The sequence below is a fragment of the Delphinus delphis genome, chromosome 19 (genome assembly GCF_949987515.2).
Source record: "Delphinus delphis chromosome 19, mDelDel1.2, whole genome shotgun sequence".
Classification (NCBI taxonomy): Eukaryota; Metazoa; Chordata; class Mammalia; order Artiodactyla; family Delphinidae; genus Delphinus; species Delphinus delphis.
The window spans coordinates 49,704,798-49,723,125 of NC_082701.1; the positions used below are offsets into that span (position 1 = coordinate 49,704,798).

Here is an 18,328-nt window from a genome sequence, read left to right on the forward strand (position 1 = left end):
GGTATTTTTCATGATGTTGAAAGGTTTTAAAATGTATGAGGGACTTCCCTGGTGGTGCAGTGGTTAAGATCCACCTGCCAATGCAGGGGACACAGGTTCGAGCCCTGGTCCAGGAAGATCCCACATGCCGCGGAGTAACTAAGCCCGTGAGCCACAACTACTGAGCCTGAGAGCTCTAGAGCCCGCAAGCCACAACTACTGAAGCCCGTGTGCCTAGAGCCCATGCTCCGCAACAAGAGAAGCCACCACAATAAGAAGACCATGCACCACAAAGAGGAGTAGCCCCCACTCGCCGCAACCAGAGAAAGCCCGCGCACGGCAACAAAGACCGAACTCGGCCAAAGATAAATAAATTTATAAAAATAAAAAAATAAAACGTATGAATATAAAGTCTGGAAAAAGTTAAGGAGATACTTATGAATGTCTCAGGAAACGTCTGGGTTTGCAGCCCTGATTCTCCCAACCACAAAAGAATGGAAGTGAGCAAATGCCATAAAAATTATCGGTAGACAGGAGGCTGAGTGTGCTGTGCCCTAAGTGCTATACAGAAAAACAGATATCACAAGGAGCCAGCATGGTGACCCCCTTCAAATATTTAATTTCTGGTGTACTCTCAATCTTGTCCTACAAGAATAATACAGACCTTCGATTTGGCAAAGGATTCTTAGATATGACACTGAAAGCATGAGCAACAGAAGAAAAAAATAAACTGGACTTTATCAAAATTAAAAACTTTTGTGCTTCAAAGGACACCATCAAGAAAATGAAAAAAAAAAATGAAAAAGACAATCCACAGAATGGGAGAAAATATCTGTAAATCATCTACCTGATAAGGGACTTGTATCTAGAATATATAAAGAACTCTTATAACTCAAAGAAATAAAAAGCAAATAACCCAATTTAAGAGTAAGCAGGGCTTCCCTGGTGGCGCAGTGGTTGAGAGTGCGCCTGCAGGGGACATGAGTTCGTGCCCCGGTCCAGGAAGATCCCACATGCCACGGAGCGGCTGGGCCCGTGAGCCATGGCCACTGAGCCTGCGCTTCCGGAGTCTGTGCTCTGCAGTGGGAGAGGCCACAACAGTGAGAGGCCCGCGTACCGTAAAAAAATAAATAAAATAGTAAGCAAAGGATCTGAATAGACGTTTCTCCAAGGAAGATATAAAAATGGCCAATAAACACATGAAAAGATGCTCAATATCATTAACCATTAGGGAGATGTGAATCAAGACTACAATAAGATACCATTTCACACCCACCAGGATAGCTATAATCACAATGTGAGATAACGATGAGTGTTAGTGAGGATGTGGAGAAATCCTCAAATGATAAAACAGGGTTCTCATATGACCCAGCAAGTCCACTCCTAGGTTTCTACCCAAGAGAAATGAAAACATATGTCCACACCAAAACCTATACATGAATGTTTATAGCAACATTATTCATAGTCCAAAGTGGAAACAACCCAAATATCTATCAACAGACAAATGGATAAACAAAATATCCATATAGTGGAGTATAATTTTTTGGTCATAAAAATCAAAGAAGTACTTATACATGGTATGACATGGATGAACATTGAAAACACTAAGATATGTGAAAGAAGCCAGACACAAAAGACCACAAATTGTATGATTCCATTCATAGGAAAGAAAGACAGGACAACCTATACACAGAAAGATTAGTAGTTGCTTAAGCCTTGGGGAGGAAGGGCTGAATAAAAGGTAAGGGGTTTGTCTTTGAGGTGATGAAAATACTGTGGTGAGGGCTACACATCTGAGAATATATTAAAAACCACTGAATTGTACACTTTAAATGGCTGAATTATTTGGTATGTGAATTACATCCCAATAAAGCCTGTATGTATGTATGTATGTATTTGTTTGTTTGCTTGCCACGTCACGTGGCTTGCAGGGGTCTTAGTTCCCTGACCAGGGATTGAACCTGAGCCCTCAGCAGTGAAAGTACAGAGTCCTAACCACTGGACCGCCAGGGAATCCTTTTTTTTTTCTTCATCTTTATTGGAGTATAATTGCTTTACACTGTTCTATTAGTTTCTGCTATACAACAAAGTGAAATCAGCTCTATGTATATACATATATTCCCATATCCCCACCCTCCTGAGCTTCCCTCCCACCCTCCCTATCCCACCCCTCTAGGTCGTCACAAAGCACGGAGCTGATCTCCTTATGCTTCCCACTAGCCATCCATTTTACATTTGGTAGTGTATGTATGTCAGTGCTAATCTCTCACTTCGTCCCAGCTTCCCCTTCCCACCGTGTCCTCAAGTCCGTTCTCTACATCTGTGTCTTTATTCCTGCCCTGCCACTAGGTTCATCAGTACCATTTTTTTGGATTCCATATATATGCATTAGCATACAGTATTTGTTTTTCTCTTTCTCACTTACTTCACTCAAATTGAAGTATAGCTGATTTACAATATTGTGTTAATATATGCTGTACAGCAAAGTGACTCAGTTATACATACATAAACATACATTCTTTTCCATTATGGTTAATCTCAAGATACTGAATATAGTTCCCTGTGCTATACGGTAGGTCCTTGTTGTTTATCCATTCTATATGCAATAGTTTGCATCTACTAACCCCAAACTCCCAGTCCATCCCTCCGCCACCCTCCCTCCCCCTTGGCAACCACAATTCTGTTCCCTATGTCTGTGAGTCTGTTTCATAAATTTGTGTCATATTTAGATTCCATATATAAGTGATATCATATGGAATTTCTCTTTCTGACTTAACTTCACTGAGTATGATAATCTCTAGTTGCATCCATGTTGCTGCAAATGGCATTATTTTGTTCTTTTTTATGGCTGAGTAGTATTCCATTGTATACTATGTACCACACCTTCTTTATCCATTCATCTTTTTTTTTGGGGCGGGGGGGGCTGCATTGGGTCTTCGTTGCTGCACACAGGCTCTCTCTAGTTGTGGTGAGCGGGGGCTACTCTTCGTCGCGGTGCATGGTCTTCTCACTGCGGTGGCTTCTCTTGTTGTGGAGCACGGGCTTTAGGCACGCGGGCTTCAGTAGTTGCAGCACACAGGCTCAGTAGTTGTGGCACACAGGTCCTAGAGCATGTGGGCTTCAGTAGTTGTGGTGCACAGGCTTCAGTAGTTGTGGCACGCAGGCTCAGTAGTTGTGGCACATGGGCTTAGGTGGTCCACGGCATGCAGGTTTTCCCAGACTGGGGATTGAACCCACGTTCCCTGCATTGGCAGGTGGATTCTTAACCATTGCACCACCAGAGAAGCCCCCAATCATCTGCTGAGGGACATTTGGGTTGTTTCCATGTCTTGGCTATTATGAATAGTGCTTCTATGAACATAGGGGTGCATGTATCTTTTTCAATTATAGTTTTGTCTGGATATATGCCCAAGAGTGGGACTGCTGGATCATAAGGCAACTCTATTTAGTTTTCTGAGGAACCTCCATATTGTTTTCCATAGTGACTGCACCAACTTACATTCCCAACAACAATGTAGGAGGGTTCCCTTTTCTCCACACCCTCTCCAGCATTTGTTATTTGTAGACTTTTTTAAAAAGAATTTGTAGCCATTTCAGAAAATGTACTTGTTTACATTTTTGATCTTACAGAAAATAAGTTACCTCTATAGTGTCTGGGAGAATGAAGTCTTCTGCTTGTTGTAATGACACATGCAAGCTATGCTTTCCCTGAAGACTGTCATTGTCTTTCTGTAACCTCACCAGCTCTTCTGAAACCTGTTCCCGTGACTGCATCAGCACTGCCTAAAATAGAAAAAGATACTAATCACAGCCAGAAAGGTAAATCCTATCTGCTGATAACTGCACCAGAGAAAAACAAAGGCCAAATGAAATAAGGGCTGAGGATGGACAGTACATGATAAAGCTCTGTAAGACTTAAAAAAAGCAGCTCAGAGATTTATTGGTTTACAGCCCTTACATATATTCAGGGGGACAGGAAATGAAGCAAGTATCTGAGCTTATTCTCCACTGTTTCTACCAACAGCTTAAAAGTAATGAATTTCTTCCCCCATATCCCTAGGACCAGCATCTCTAGCTCAACGGAAGAGGTGGACGTAATCAAGACTTATATCAAAAAAAGTGTGTACTCCAAGACAACTCCTATTTCCTCACAGCATGCGTTCCACAGGAGGCAGGGATAAACAAAAAGCAGTATCTTCATCTTTCATTACATATACATACGTTCAAGCTCAGGATCGCTGTGAATGGCCCAAGAACCCCAAATATTAGACGCTATCAAGAGGCTTTATGCTTAGGAAATGCAGGACATTTGAGCGGCTCATTCTTAAAATGGAACACGTTCCTTCTTCCACTTGCTGATGTTTACAACAATTTTAGGTATTTCATATGAATTTATATCAATATAAAAGTCCAGCTAATTTGAGTATAAGATAAAATTCTGCAAAAGTATTTCTGCTAATTTTTACTACTAACCATTGAACATATACATAAGTGTAGATTACTCCACATCCAACATTTGTTCAGCAGCTACTACTCTACACTAGGCGATTTGCTGCCCATGGAGAATACAGGGATAAAAGATAGACTTTGCCCTAGAGAAGCACATGGTACAGTGGAGGGAAAGATAAGTAAACCAAAAATTACCCAACCATACTACGAGTGCTGTAACACTCGGTTACAATGGGTGACAATGGGTACAGCAGTGATAAAAGGACAAAGGGTACCTATTAGTGGAGAGGGTTCAAGAACATTTCCCACAAAAGGTGACTGCTGCATCCTGAAGGACAAATAGACTGCTGGTAGGCAGGCAAGGTCATGCATAAGTTTTGGTTAATTCTACTGGCTCTTATTTATTTCAGACCAGAATCAATTGTTGCTTTATGCTCACTTTCAACCCATTTACAACAAAATATTAGCATCCCACTACATTTTGGATATAAAAGAAGGGAAAGAAAAATATGTTTATATTTGTTTATTTTTGTAAAGAGAAAACCAAGGATAAACCAAAAATAAATTTAAATGATCATGTATAGGAGTTGGTGGGAACAGGGTGAAAGGGACAGGGAATGGAAGTGAAACTTCTGAGTGTTTATATACTTTTATAGTTCTGACTTATGAACCATGTTGCATGTTCAAAAAACAAAAAAGTCAATTAAAAAAGAAGAAAATCCAAAAATGTAATACATAGCTCCATTTGTTTTTGTATCAAATTGATAACACAACCACAGAGAGAAAAATCATTTCAAGTAATTTTTGAACACAGCACCCAGACTGTAAACCTTTACCTGGCATAACATTCTAAGGGTAAAAAGAACTACAGGTGTCTCTTGGTATCCGCAGAGGACTGGTTCCAAGACACACTCCCATACCAAAAACTGAGATGCTCAAGTCACTTCCAGTCAGCCCTCTGTATCCACAGATGTGGAAACCGTGGATATGGAGGGCCAACAAAGAAATGCTGAACTTCACTTAGTAAGTTTGCTGTTGGTAGCAATATTAATGTAGTCATTCTAAAACGATTGTGATCGCCTTAACCAAGTGATCAAACTTAACATCACCAACAATGGAACCACCCATCATAACATGCCTCTTGTTATGAACTTTCCATTGAATCATTTCATCCATGTAGTATTCTTGCCAAAAATGTCTAACTTGAACCATGTGGAAATAATCAGACAAATGCATTCTACAAGGCAAATGGTCTGGACGCTTCAAAAATGTTAATGTCATAAAAGCCAAAAACAAAAAGTGGGTGACTGTTCTAGATTAAAGGAGACTAAAGTGACATGACAACAAAATACAATACGTGATCCTTGACTAGTTCCTTGATCAAAAAGTAAAACCTCCACTAGAAAGCAATCAAGGACTTTCAGGGTCAATGGTTACATTTTAAGCATATAATAACAGTATTGTGATTATGCAGAAAAACTTCTTTGTTGTTAGGACATACATACTGAAATATTTAGGAGTGTCATTATGTCTACAACTTATTTCCAAATGGCTCAAAAAAATAAACAAATACATATGTAATATAACATACACATACATGAAAGAGAGAGACTGAGAAACAATTGCAAGCAGTAAAAATGTGGCAAAATATTAACTGGTAAACCTAAGTGAAGATTTTATGAATGTTCACTCCATAAACAACTCTAAGTTTGAAATTTTTCAAAATAAATAGTTCGGGGGAAATATCAAGATCCCAACCACTACCACAGCTACTCTTCTTTGAAGGGGCCTAAGAAATTGAGTTTATCTTTCTCAGTGTAAGAACATTTAAAGGTAATTTCAAGAAAATGGTAAGATATTAAAGTTCACAAGACCTCAACCTTAATTTCAACAATTCTTCAATGTCACCTGCAATATGTTCATTTTAAGTGGAATCAACTTGAAAAATGTTAGCAAAAGCAGGTGAGTTTTAAAAGATGAGAAGGAAGATGAGAAGGGACAGGGATTGTAAGGAGGCTAAACACTATGAAACTTTGTCAGCATTTAACAGTGTCCTTGAGATCAACAATTATTATTTCATATTCTCTAATTAATGAAAAGATATGAAACTCTCTCTGGCCATTGATTAGTGAGATGTTTCTCAACAGACATGTTGAGGGATCAGCATTTAGGGATCAGCTCAAAGGCCATTCAGATACTGACCCAATGCCAATCAAAAACAAACCATTACCATACAACTTGGAGTTTGTTTTTCTGTCAACCCTGCAAGAGCTGGACAAGAGGCAACTCTGTAGGATCACCCCAGCAGGACCAACTCTGCTATAGTTTATGAAGGGCCATCAGATGCAGGGTTCCAACTTTGAGAAAAAGGAAGAGCAAGGCAAGTGGAGCCTGACTGCTGAGGAAGAGGCCCAAAGCTGGAGAACAATTCTGCAGAGGTTCAAGGCAGCTCTTATTAAGAAGCTCTCTGTTCCTATTCCTCTCAAAATTGACAGCCTTCTGGAAGTTTTCCAGTGCCACAGCAGTTATGGTACATGTTTTATCATAAACCCTATGAAATTACTGAGGTTGTTTTAAATATATTAGCTGTCCAGGAAAAGCACACTGACTGCTCAAAAGCTGTACCTCCTAGGGCTTTGAGAGATTTCAACTTTTAGCTTGTATTTAGAGCTAAAAATTAAATGCTGGTCCATAGTTTATTTTATTTAGGTTTCTCAAATCAAAGAAAAATTAAGTTAAAGGTGATAATTTTTTTGGTCAAGAGGTAGGTTTAAAAAGAGAATAATGTCTTTACATAATCTTGTCCATTACTAACGTTCTATAGGCTCTGGAGAACATAATGGTAACCACTTTGGCCAGGAAGATAAAGTCACATCAAAGATTATTTCAAGATAGAATATATTTAACATAGTTAATGTTTATTTAAATGTTAACTTACCATCTGTTCCTGAACATCCCTCTTTGCCTGGGAAAACCCCTGTTGTAACTCTTCAAGTAAGATCTCAGATGCTTGGGCTCTTAGGACAAGTGCAGAGATCTTGAAAGAAAAAAAAAATTCATACACAGAGAATTTAGTTAGGAATCTGGTTATTCTGAAACTAACTCTTCCATCTCCTGCTTATTTAATGTCCGGAACTGATTTTATTAGCTCATCAAACCCCACTCATCTATCATTCAACAGATATGTGTGCATCTACTGTGTACAAAGCCTCAGCCTTTCAGATGACACAAAGCAGTACCCAAAGTCCCCAGGGGTCATACGCTGCCATACATGAACGACAGCATTATATGCGTCTCTAGACATAGATACTAATCCATGTGACACAGTTATAAATATTATTCTTAAAGGAGCTAATTAAAAATCAATAAAAATTTTGAAACTCTGTCCACAAAAAAACCCCAGTTTAAAGGATAAATGAATCTTCCCTGAACTAGCTGCAGTATTCTAAGGTGGTTTACTTAAGAGCAAAAGACACATGATAAACTCTCTTGAATTAGTTTTAGTGTTCCTGACGAGGGGTTTATGTGAAAGTTGATGACTCATACATAAGAGTTATAAAATAAACCAAAGTAAATTTGTTTAGACATTTAAAAAATGATTATTGTCAGAATTTTGTTTCCAGTAGTGGCAGAATAGGTGATGTGAACCAACCTTCCTGCTAATTAAGAAAACCAGACAAAAATATGAAAGACACCTACATGAAGGCATGGGAGAACAAGGCAAAAAAGAATCACAGAGCCAAGGACCAGAATGAAGACACATGGAGAACTGGGTGCAGCATCTGGAACAGCTCTTCTCCAGAAGCATGAGCCAACTCCAAAAGAAGCAGAGGCAGCACTGAGAAGCTGAGCAGAGCGTCTGAAAACCCCAGCACAGGGTGGCAAAAGTTAAGAGTCCAAGACCCAATACACAAAGGGATCCCTGGTAAACACCCTGCACTTTGGACTGGGTCTCCAAAGGGACACACCCTACAGTAAGGGAAGAAGTTAAAATAATCCAACCTTCACAACTTCATATAATCTCAATTCCCATAAATGTATTAAGGTGATCCAGGATTGTTAGTACAACTAGTTGCCTGCCTCTCATAAGAAAAATGGCTTTATTTCAACAATTTTCACATATAATGTCTAGTACCTCAAGTTAAGAATGCACAAGGAAAGACTGTGATAGGGACTTCCCTGGTGGCGCAGCGTTTAAGACGCCACCTGCCAATACAGGGGACACAGGTTTGAGCCCTGGTCTGGGAAGGTCCCACATGCCGCGAAGCAACTAAGCTCATGTGCCACAATTACTAAGTGTGTGCTCTAGAGCCTGCAAGCCACACTACTGTAGCCCATGCTCCACAACAAGAAGCCGCCGCAATGAGAAGCCTGCGCACCACAACGAAGAGTAGCCCCCACCTGCTGCAACTAGAGAAAGCCCGTGCCCAGCAACGAAGACCCAACACAGCCAAAAATTAATTAAAAATAAATAAAAGACTATGATAAAAAACAAAAGGAAATGATAAAAAACAAAACAGATAACAAAAAGAGAGCTACAATGAATCCAGATATGTTATTAGAAACAGACTTTAAAATAACTATATTTGATCTGTTCAGAAATTTAGAACCACCAGAGAAATGGAAACGATGAAAAATAACCAAATGGAAATAAACTAAAAAAATCAATTATCCAAATTAAAAATAAAATGGATGAGTTTAACAGATTAGACCTATTTGAAGAGAAAATTAGTGATATGAAGATAATAAACAAAGACAAAAATGATGGGAAATACAGAAGAGAGATTAAAGAAGCCATGCAGATGCAATGCGAACATCTAACATATACAAATATTTGAAGAAGTAACAGCCAATGGAAATAGCTGGTAGAGCTAAAAATATACCTGTGCAAAAACTCAAAAATTCCGTAATTTCACTACTATGTATACTTGAGAGAAATAAGTCCACATGTCCACTAAAAGACATGTACAAGAATGTTAAAAAGTGTATTCATTCACAATATCCAAAAACTAGACACAATCCAAATATCTCTCAACTGTAGAATGGATAAATGAATTATGGTATACTCATGTTATAGAATATACACAACATTAAAATCTAACTACTTACACACAGAACAATATGGATAAGTCTCACAGACATAATGACCCAACAGACCAGATGCAAAAGGCTACATACTATATGATTCCATTTATATGAAGTCCAGCAACAAGCAATTCTAAAACAGTGTTAAAAGTTAGAATACTGGCTACCTCTAAGAATAGGCAGGTGGGGTATTTACTTATTAGTAAAGAACATGAGCGTATTAGAAACGTTCAGTATCTTGATGCAGATGATGATTTATTACCCTAGTAAAATTTTTCACACATTAAAATTCACCAAATTGTACACTTGAGATTTATGCACTTTATGTTTATCTCAATAAAAACAAATTTTTAAAGAGACATATGGCTGAGAATATTCCAATCACGATATAAGACATTAACTCGGAGATCCAAGAAACCCTGTGAACTCCAAACAGCAGAAATATGAAGAAAGACGCACCTAGGTATATAACACAGTAAAACTGTTAATAACAAAAGCCAAAATGAACATCTTTACAACAGCCACGGAAAAAATAACATTTCACCTTCAAAGGAACAACAGTAAGACTTACAGCTGACTTCTCATCAGAAACATGGAAGCCAGAAGCAATGAAATAAGAACTTCAAAGTGCTGAAAGAAAATATCATAAATACTCAGAATTCTATACCTGACCACAGAGTATCCTTTTTGAATGAAGGTGGAAAGAAAAAGATATGTCTAATAAACAAAAATATGAGAGAACGGAGACTTTTGGCACTGTCCAAGATGGACTAAGCCCACCAAGGCCATTCTCTCCCCTTATTACAACTAAAAACTCTGGAAAAAATACAAAAAGCAACTACCTGAGGACTCTAAAACATAAGCAAAAGCAGACAGTTTAGGGAGGGAAATCAAAACGGGAAGAAACAATTCATACTGCAGTTTACTACTTATTTGGGTTTTTTTTCCTATTTTCTGCCAGCATGAATCTAAGAGCTGCCCCAGTTGTGAAGCCACAACAGATGCAGCAGCACAGGACAAACAACTGTTTTTCTGATCACAGGGCCACGACAGGGTCCCCATGAGCTGACAAGTAGAGTGGTACTGAGAGAAAAGAGCTTGAAAAAGGATCCCCTAATTCTGTGCATGAACCAGCACAAGTCTCACACTGACCCCTGAGCTATATACATACATGGACACATCCAAAAGAGCACTGCAAAGGCTTTTAAAAATGAACTGACATTAGAACTACCTACTACAGAAGGCAAGACAGAACTTATGAACGAACCTAATCAGGTTAACAGAACTGAGAGTCTCACAATAAAATATTCATAATCTCCAAGATCAATCTAAAAGTACTTGACATAGAAACAATCAGGAAAATGTGGCCAATTCTCAAGAGGAAAGAAAACACATGCCAACCCCATGATGACCAAGGTTGGACTCATCAAAGACTTTAAAGTAGCTATTGTAACTATGCTGCCTGGTGTCAAGGTAAATACTGTTGAAACGAATGAAAACATAGTTCTCAGCAGAGAAAAACTTTTATAGTTTTTAGAAACTATATGTTTCTAAACTGTAAAGTTTCTAACTTTATGTTTCATTTAAAGAAACAAATGAAAAATTTACTATAAATTACAGCACAGAATCTGGCACAAAAATAGGCAAACAGACCAAATAAAAGAGTCCTCAAACTGACCCACACATGTACATTCACTTGATAGTTAACAAAGATGATCTTGCAGAGCAGTGAGAAAAAGGTGACCTTTTCACTAAATGGTACAGGAACTGACTCTCCATATGAAAAAACTAAAATAAAAATTTACCCATATCTACAGCTTATACATAAAAGTCAGTTCTAGATGGATTTTAGATATAAATGTGAGTGGCTATAAACAATGAAGCTTCTACAAAATACATGAAAATATCTTCATATAACCCCAGGGTAAGAAAATATTCTTCTAAAAACCAGGATAAAAATCACTCATCATAAAGATAAGATCAATAAATTTGACTACATTAAAATTAAGAACTTCTGTTCATCAAAAGACACCATTAAAATAATGAAAATCTAAGGTACTGAGTAGAAGACATTTGGGACACATCACCAAAAGGCTCTAATAAGATTATATAAAGAACTCCTATCAGAAAAGTGGGGGGAAAAAAAAAAAAGACAACCCAATAAAATATCAAGCATAAGACTTGAAAAGTAATTTCAAACACACAAACAAACACACACACACACACACACACAATGATATCCCAATGGCTAACAAACATGAAAAATGCTAAATAACCTCAATGGTCGTAAGAGAAACACAAACTAAGCCACCATGAAATGCCATTACACACCCACCAAAATGGCTATAATTAAAATAACACAAAATGAAGTCTGTCGAGACTGCGGACCCACAGGAATTCTTCTCATACATTGCTGGGGAGAGTATAAATTCATACAACCACTTTCTGGCACTATTATTTCCAAAAGTTGACATACATTTTGACCCAGGCATTCTACTCCTAAGCACATACCCAGCAGCAACATGTGCAACAAGCCCTATACAGAAATTTCAAAGTAGAATTATTCATAATATCCCACAACTGGAAACAACCCAAATGCTCATAACATTAAGATGGATAAATTATATCCATACAATGGTACGAGTATACAACAATGAAAATAACAACTACCACACACATTTGTGAGTAGGAACCTCACAATGTTGAATGGAGGAAGACAAACACAATGAATGATTGTGTCATTCATTGAATACGGACTATATGATTCATTTGTTAAAATAAGAAAGCAGACAAAGCTAATCTAATGGTGTTCCATGTTAGGACTGTAATTACCTCTAGGGAGGAAGTAGTAAGTGGAGGGGGAAAGTGAGGGCTTCTGGGGTACTAGCTAATTTTCTATTACTCGATCTTGGTGGTTACACAGATGTTAGTTCAGATGTGTTTGGTACATCTGTATACGGTCACATTTTTTCCTATGCATGGTATTTTTCAAAAAGTCAAAAAGAAGATAACTAGCATCTTTCTTGTCAGCAGGTTTCTTGTGCAGCAGAAAAACCTAATAAAAGTCAAAGGCGAAAAGAGAACCAGAGCCTCCTGATATTTACTAACGAGTTATTGCAAAAGTTACTTTCCTTAAATCTGTAAAACAGACACCAGAGAAAGATCAGTTTGAGATATTCTTATCTGAGGGAAAACAGAACTGCCAGATCTTCAGGGCAAGAAAGAAACCTTACTAGGTTTTCAAAACGCTTTTATTTAAACAACTCAGTCATCTCCCAGGGGCCACATTCTAAAACCCTCACTTACCTGGTGACTTGAATCTTCAGTGCTCTGCTTTATGAAGTCTTCCAGCTCCTGTTTATCTCTCATTGTCTTCTCTAACTGGTCATTTGCTTGCCTTAGCATCACCTGTAGCTTTTTCACCTATGCAATTTTAAACGTCAATTAGAAGGAAGTACCAGAATTTTCATAAGTTTAAAAAAAAATCCCTACCTCCAGAAAATTTTTTTAAACCTAATCTTTTTTCCTGAGAAACAAATTTGTCAATTTGGGAAAAAATTGAGATGAATTACCTCATTCGAAGAACAAAACATTCTTCATATCCATTATCTCATTAGAAAATATCTGCTTTTCCTCCTGGGTCTTCTAGGCTAGGGCACTGGCCTCCCTGACTCTATTTTCTGCTGCCAATCTATAATCCACTCTAACACAATAAATATTTCTAAAATGAAAGTCAAATCATATCATTTCCCTACTTAAAATCCTTAAGTGCCTCCCAAAGTCTTCAGGGTAAAATTTAAATCCCTTCAGTCATCACACCCCTCCCTCCATGATCTCATCATGGCCTTCCCTTTGTAGCCTCCTCTCCCACTATTTTCCCCCCACTCTCTCTCCACTCTCTCTTTCTCTCTCTCTCACACACAACCCCCCCTTATGCCCAGCCACATAAACTATTCATACTTCCTAGAACACACAATTTTCCTTCATAACTGTTCCTTTGTATACATTTCCTCTCCTTGAACACCCTTTCTCCACTTCTTTTCCTAATTAATTTTTACTCTAGCTCTAAAACAAACTTAGCTGAACTGTTACCTTCCCTAGTTAACAGCCCACAGTTAATTTAGATGCCTCTGCTCATCCTCTAGTTCTACTTGTACATGTACAGGAACAAACCATATTGAACTGATGGCTTGGATTGCAACACTGAAAGCTCCCTATGGGCAGTACGGTGTTCTCTCTGTATCTGAATACTCAGAACCCAGCGAAGTGCCTGCACAGATGAAGCAAGAGTAAAATGTCTATTGACACGACTATGGAATCCAAGATACCCCACATTCCTATACCACACTATCAGAGACCAACTACTGATATAGAGGTTTCACAAATAGCTTTAGAAATTTACCTCTAAGCCATCTAAAAAATAAAGCATATATGGAGAAAATTAATGCCAAAGGCATCTGAAAATATTAAACCATCATTCTAACCTGCTTAAGCTTATTTTGAAGACTAGGGTAACACTCTCCATAATAACCAAAGAACAATTTGGAAATATAAGAAAAAAGTTATTTTTTCCTTACCTATACTTTCACAAGTTTACTCTCATGAAGTTCTACATCATTTCCTAAATGTTATCAGGGAACCCATTATTAGGCACTGTATTTGGAAAGGTACTTGTCAGTTTCAGCATACCTAATCTACCAAATCTTAATTTCTGTGACCCTGCAAATTAAACTTACTTCAACAAATTTATGACAAGAATTAGGCAATAAGCAATGAAGAGTACAAATACTGATTGATGTAATATCCAATTAAGTTTTATCCAATTAGAAGCAACAGTCAACCCAACCCCTTATCTCCCTAAATCTCTGTATCATAAAGCACTTTCCGTGTGCATGCATTCCTGACAATAACACTTCTAGGCCTTGGGCAGAAGGAACAGGTTGGGAGAGGAGATATGCCAGCGAGCTGACCTGTGTGGTATTGGTCAAGCTAATGAAGCAAAGACACACAAAAGCAAAAATTCTATAGTGTGCTCCCACTGGAAATGTAACTGACGTTGCACGTACCAGATTATTTCAGACTTAACAAGATGAATATACTTCATGAAGCAAATTGGGAGGGGTGAAGGGCAATTAATTCAACACCTCCAATGAAAACTACAACAGCTCACCAATTTCGCACACCCCAAAAGAAACTCACCTGGTCTCTTGTTTCAGCCTCTTGAATCTGAATTCCTTGTAACTGTTTTTCATAATTGGAACACATATCACAACGTCGACCAAGTTTATTTCCAGCATTATGTACCTGAAGGGCACCAAAATTACCTCTTATCAGGCAGAACAAAACAAGTCTACATCACATACTTGAGGAACACGTGCAGTCTTACCTATGTTACTCAAAGTAGAAAATGGAGTAAACAAGTTATTCAGGGACTTATGGCAAGTAGTTACAATAGAGAGCTGGATTCTAAAAAATCATAAGTTCAATATAAGTATGACAGGAAAACAAGGGACACAACTTTATCATCAAGAGGCTAAGGGTCACAAAACACCGCATTTGAGGGAAACACAAGGAAAGCACAAGGTACTACACCATGGCACTCACAATTTAAATCAATACTACCCAACAAGGGAGGGGATGGGGAAGGGTGGAGTGCAAATTAACCATTTCACCAGCTCCAAGCACAAAGGAGGTATGAAACAATTAAATAGCACCTTCCCAAACGTTCTGCATGAGACCAAGGAGAACAGTTTCTTTCAAGCTTAATAAGCTGTACCACTTGCTAATCAACAGCTTCTTTAAAGAGAAGTAGCCCTGAGTAAAAGAAAGCACTGGAAGTCATGAAACCTGTATCCTAACCCAGGTTTTGCTACTAAGTCGAAGGGGAAACTTGAGCAACTCATTTGACCTTTCTGAGCCAGATAAGTTGGAGAAAATCATGCCCTGATTGTCTCATTATTATCAAGAAGCTCAAAGAGAAGGGGTATGTGAAAAGGCTTTGTAATCTGTAAAGCACTATGCAAATACATATTTAAGTTTTTATCTCCTAATCCTACTTCTGAGTTTGCAAATATTATTAGAGGGAAAATTAACCTCATTAAAGGTTGCCTTCCCTTCTCTCCCGTATTTTCCACCCCCTCCTTAAGCTCATTCTAAGCATCAACTGCTGAAAAGCATTTGTACTTTAGACCTCAAGGAAAGATGAAAGAATATGCATCTTGGAATACACTGAGATTATAGAAAACTGCAAGGAAACCAAATTCGGGCTACACAAAGTTAGCTATGCTATTCAAGCAGATCGCTCCAACTTAAGAGATGTGACTTCAGGTGGAGAAGTTCACACTTAACACAATCAGCTAGTCAGTTCCCTTCTCTGTCATAATCACCAGGAACAGCCAAAGCAGACAATGATAAGGCTCAGACAATACAGGTTAACACTCATTTGCTGGCAACAAGTGCGAGCATTGACGCCAGGGACCATCTTTTGAATGAACAATAAATCCAGAGCTACCCAGTATCCCTCAAAGTGAGCAGAGGAGAAGCCAGGAAGATAACTCACCTCTTTCTGCAGGAGATTCCATTCTGTCTCACTGACTAAGCGGTAACCACTGGGAGACACATAAGCACTTTCCATACCCTGTGTGACACTAGACAGGAGGGATGCTGTTTCTTCTTGTTCTGGTGTCATCGCCTTGATTGCTCTTTCCTGATCTTTGGTTAACATAAACCCACTTGGCATTTGCAGTGACCCAAGGGAGGCGGTATCAAAGTTCTCAGTCACCGAATCTGCTCCTACTAACGGTCCAAAATCTGATTCGTCCAGGTTCCCAGCAGATTTTGCTTTGTAGTTATAGCCTAAAGCTTTGGATTGCAGTGAGCCTGAGGTTCCCAAGCTGTCTGTAGACTGTGCTCTCCTGAGTCCATCTTTAAACATGTCATTGTCTGATTTACTGAATGGATCCCCGGATGGCAACAGTAAGTCTGCATCTAAAGAATGGACTGAACCATGGGTGCTATCTAAATGCTCCTGAAATGTGAAAATACATTGCCAGTTAGACAATTCCTGATATTTTCAAAGAGAAAAACTACCATATTTTATAAAGTATTTTGCCACACGTTACACATGACAATCTTTAGTGTGCTGCCTTCATATATTCATTGAACAAACATTTATTGAGTGTCTTCTATATCCTGGGCACTAAACCAAGCACTCAGGATACAAATGTGAACAATCTCTGACTTCAAAATGCTTAGTTTCATGAAAAAAATAAACAAGTGAACCAAGTAAACAGGCTATTAGAATATCATATTCAATAAAATGACAGGCTACAGCTATGTACTGAATGCTCTGGGAGCTCAAGGAGAGGAATTCAGCCCAGACATAAGAATCAGGGAAGGTCTCCTGAAATTCAGTATTGGGTATATGGAACACGCGGTGCCTGCTGTATATCCAAGTAGAGACGTCCACCCAATAGAGGGACAAAGAAGTCTTTAGATAGAGACTTGGGAGTAACCACTATATAGTAATAATTAAAGCCACGGCAGCAAATCAGAACACTTAGGATGAGTCTGTAGGATACGAAGAAAGCCAAGGGCAAGGCCCTGAGAAACATCAATTTTGTCCATTTTGGGGACAGAGGAAGGAGTACCCAGAACAGAAGGTAAATGAGGATAATGTTGTACGCTAGAAACTAAGTTTCAAGCAAGGTGTAATCAACATGTTAAATAAGGCTGCATCAAGTGAAAGAAGCCAGACGAAAATGGTCACACACTGTACGATTCCATCTCTATGAAATATCCAGAATAGGTAAATCCACCGGGACCAAAAACAAATTAGTGATTGCCAGAGGTTAAAGGGAAAGGAGAGTAGGGAGTGACTCCTTAGTGATATAAGGGGTCTCGTCTCTTTTGGGGGCAATGACAATCTTCTGAAACTAGACAGGTAATGGTTGCACAACATTGTAAATGTACTAAAGGCCATTGAATTGCACATTTTAAATGGTTAATTTTGTTATGTGAATTCCATTTCAATTTTTTTTTAATGTGGTGCAGCACACTCCCAAAGTCAAAAAAGCACACCAGTACCATTCTAGCACAGTTTGTAGGAAAATCAGAAAGCAAGGAAAATGTAGCAAGTTTTTCTTGAAACTAAATTTATTCAATTTAAAGAACTGGCTTTTATTTTAAGATACTATCCTTTCTACGTTTTGTTGTTAAATGTCCTTCTTTTTATGAACTGGAAAAGACTAAAATACAGATTATTTTTCAATGTTTTAAAAATATCCTTACTTGGTATAATAAAAAGTTGACAACTTTTATGTTAATTCCTCCATTTACTTCTTTTTAAAGTTTTTTTTTAAGATTTTTTAATCTGTGAAATTCCGATGGCTGAGGAACACAAATCTAGTATATACTGAGCTAGCTATGGCAAAGGTCCCAAATAAGCACCCTAATAAAAATTGGAGAGAGAGCATTCTGTTAGCTTATAAAGGAACACGACATCTAATGCTATTCATATATTAACACAATGCTACTGTGACACCAAAGAAGGAAGGGGATAGGGGCAAGAAAGTTGTGAGGGCCATTTAAAAAACACCAGACTACCATGCTGATAACAATACTTATAAGGAACATATACTTGTAGGGGTATGTAAACTGTTACACTGTTTCTGAAAGATGATTCAACAATATGTTTGCTTATGCTCTTAAACTCAGCAGTTCTCTTCCCAAGAACTTACATGAAGGGAGTAATCAGGTAAGTCCATGACTTTTATACAAAGAAGAATTATATAGAATAGCATTATGGCATTACTCA

The 18,328-nt window shown here is 38.2% G+C and overlaps 1 protein-coding gene across 1 annotated transcript in view; it reads right to left on the bottom strand.

The window, feature by feature from the left end:
• The window catches only part of RABEP1 (rabaptin, RAB GTPase binding effector protein 1), a 101,819-nt gene that overhangs the window by 7,557 nt on the left and 75,934 nt on the right, over nt 1-18,328 (bottom strand). The window contains exons 9-13 of the mRNA XM_059998044.1: nt 16,073-16,540; nt 14,713-14,817; nt 12,820-12,936; nt 7,367-7,465; nt 3,622-3,762 (exon numbers count right to left, since the gene is read on the bottom strand). Coding sequence (XP_059854027.1) covers nt 3,622-3,762; nt 7,367-7,465; nt 12,820-12,936; nt 14,713-14,817; nt 16,073-16,540 — 930 coding nt within the window. The remainder of the gene's footprint in view (nt 1-3,621; nt 3,763-7,366; nt 7,466-12,819; nt 12,937-14,712; nt 14,818-16,072; nt 16,541-18,328) is intronic.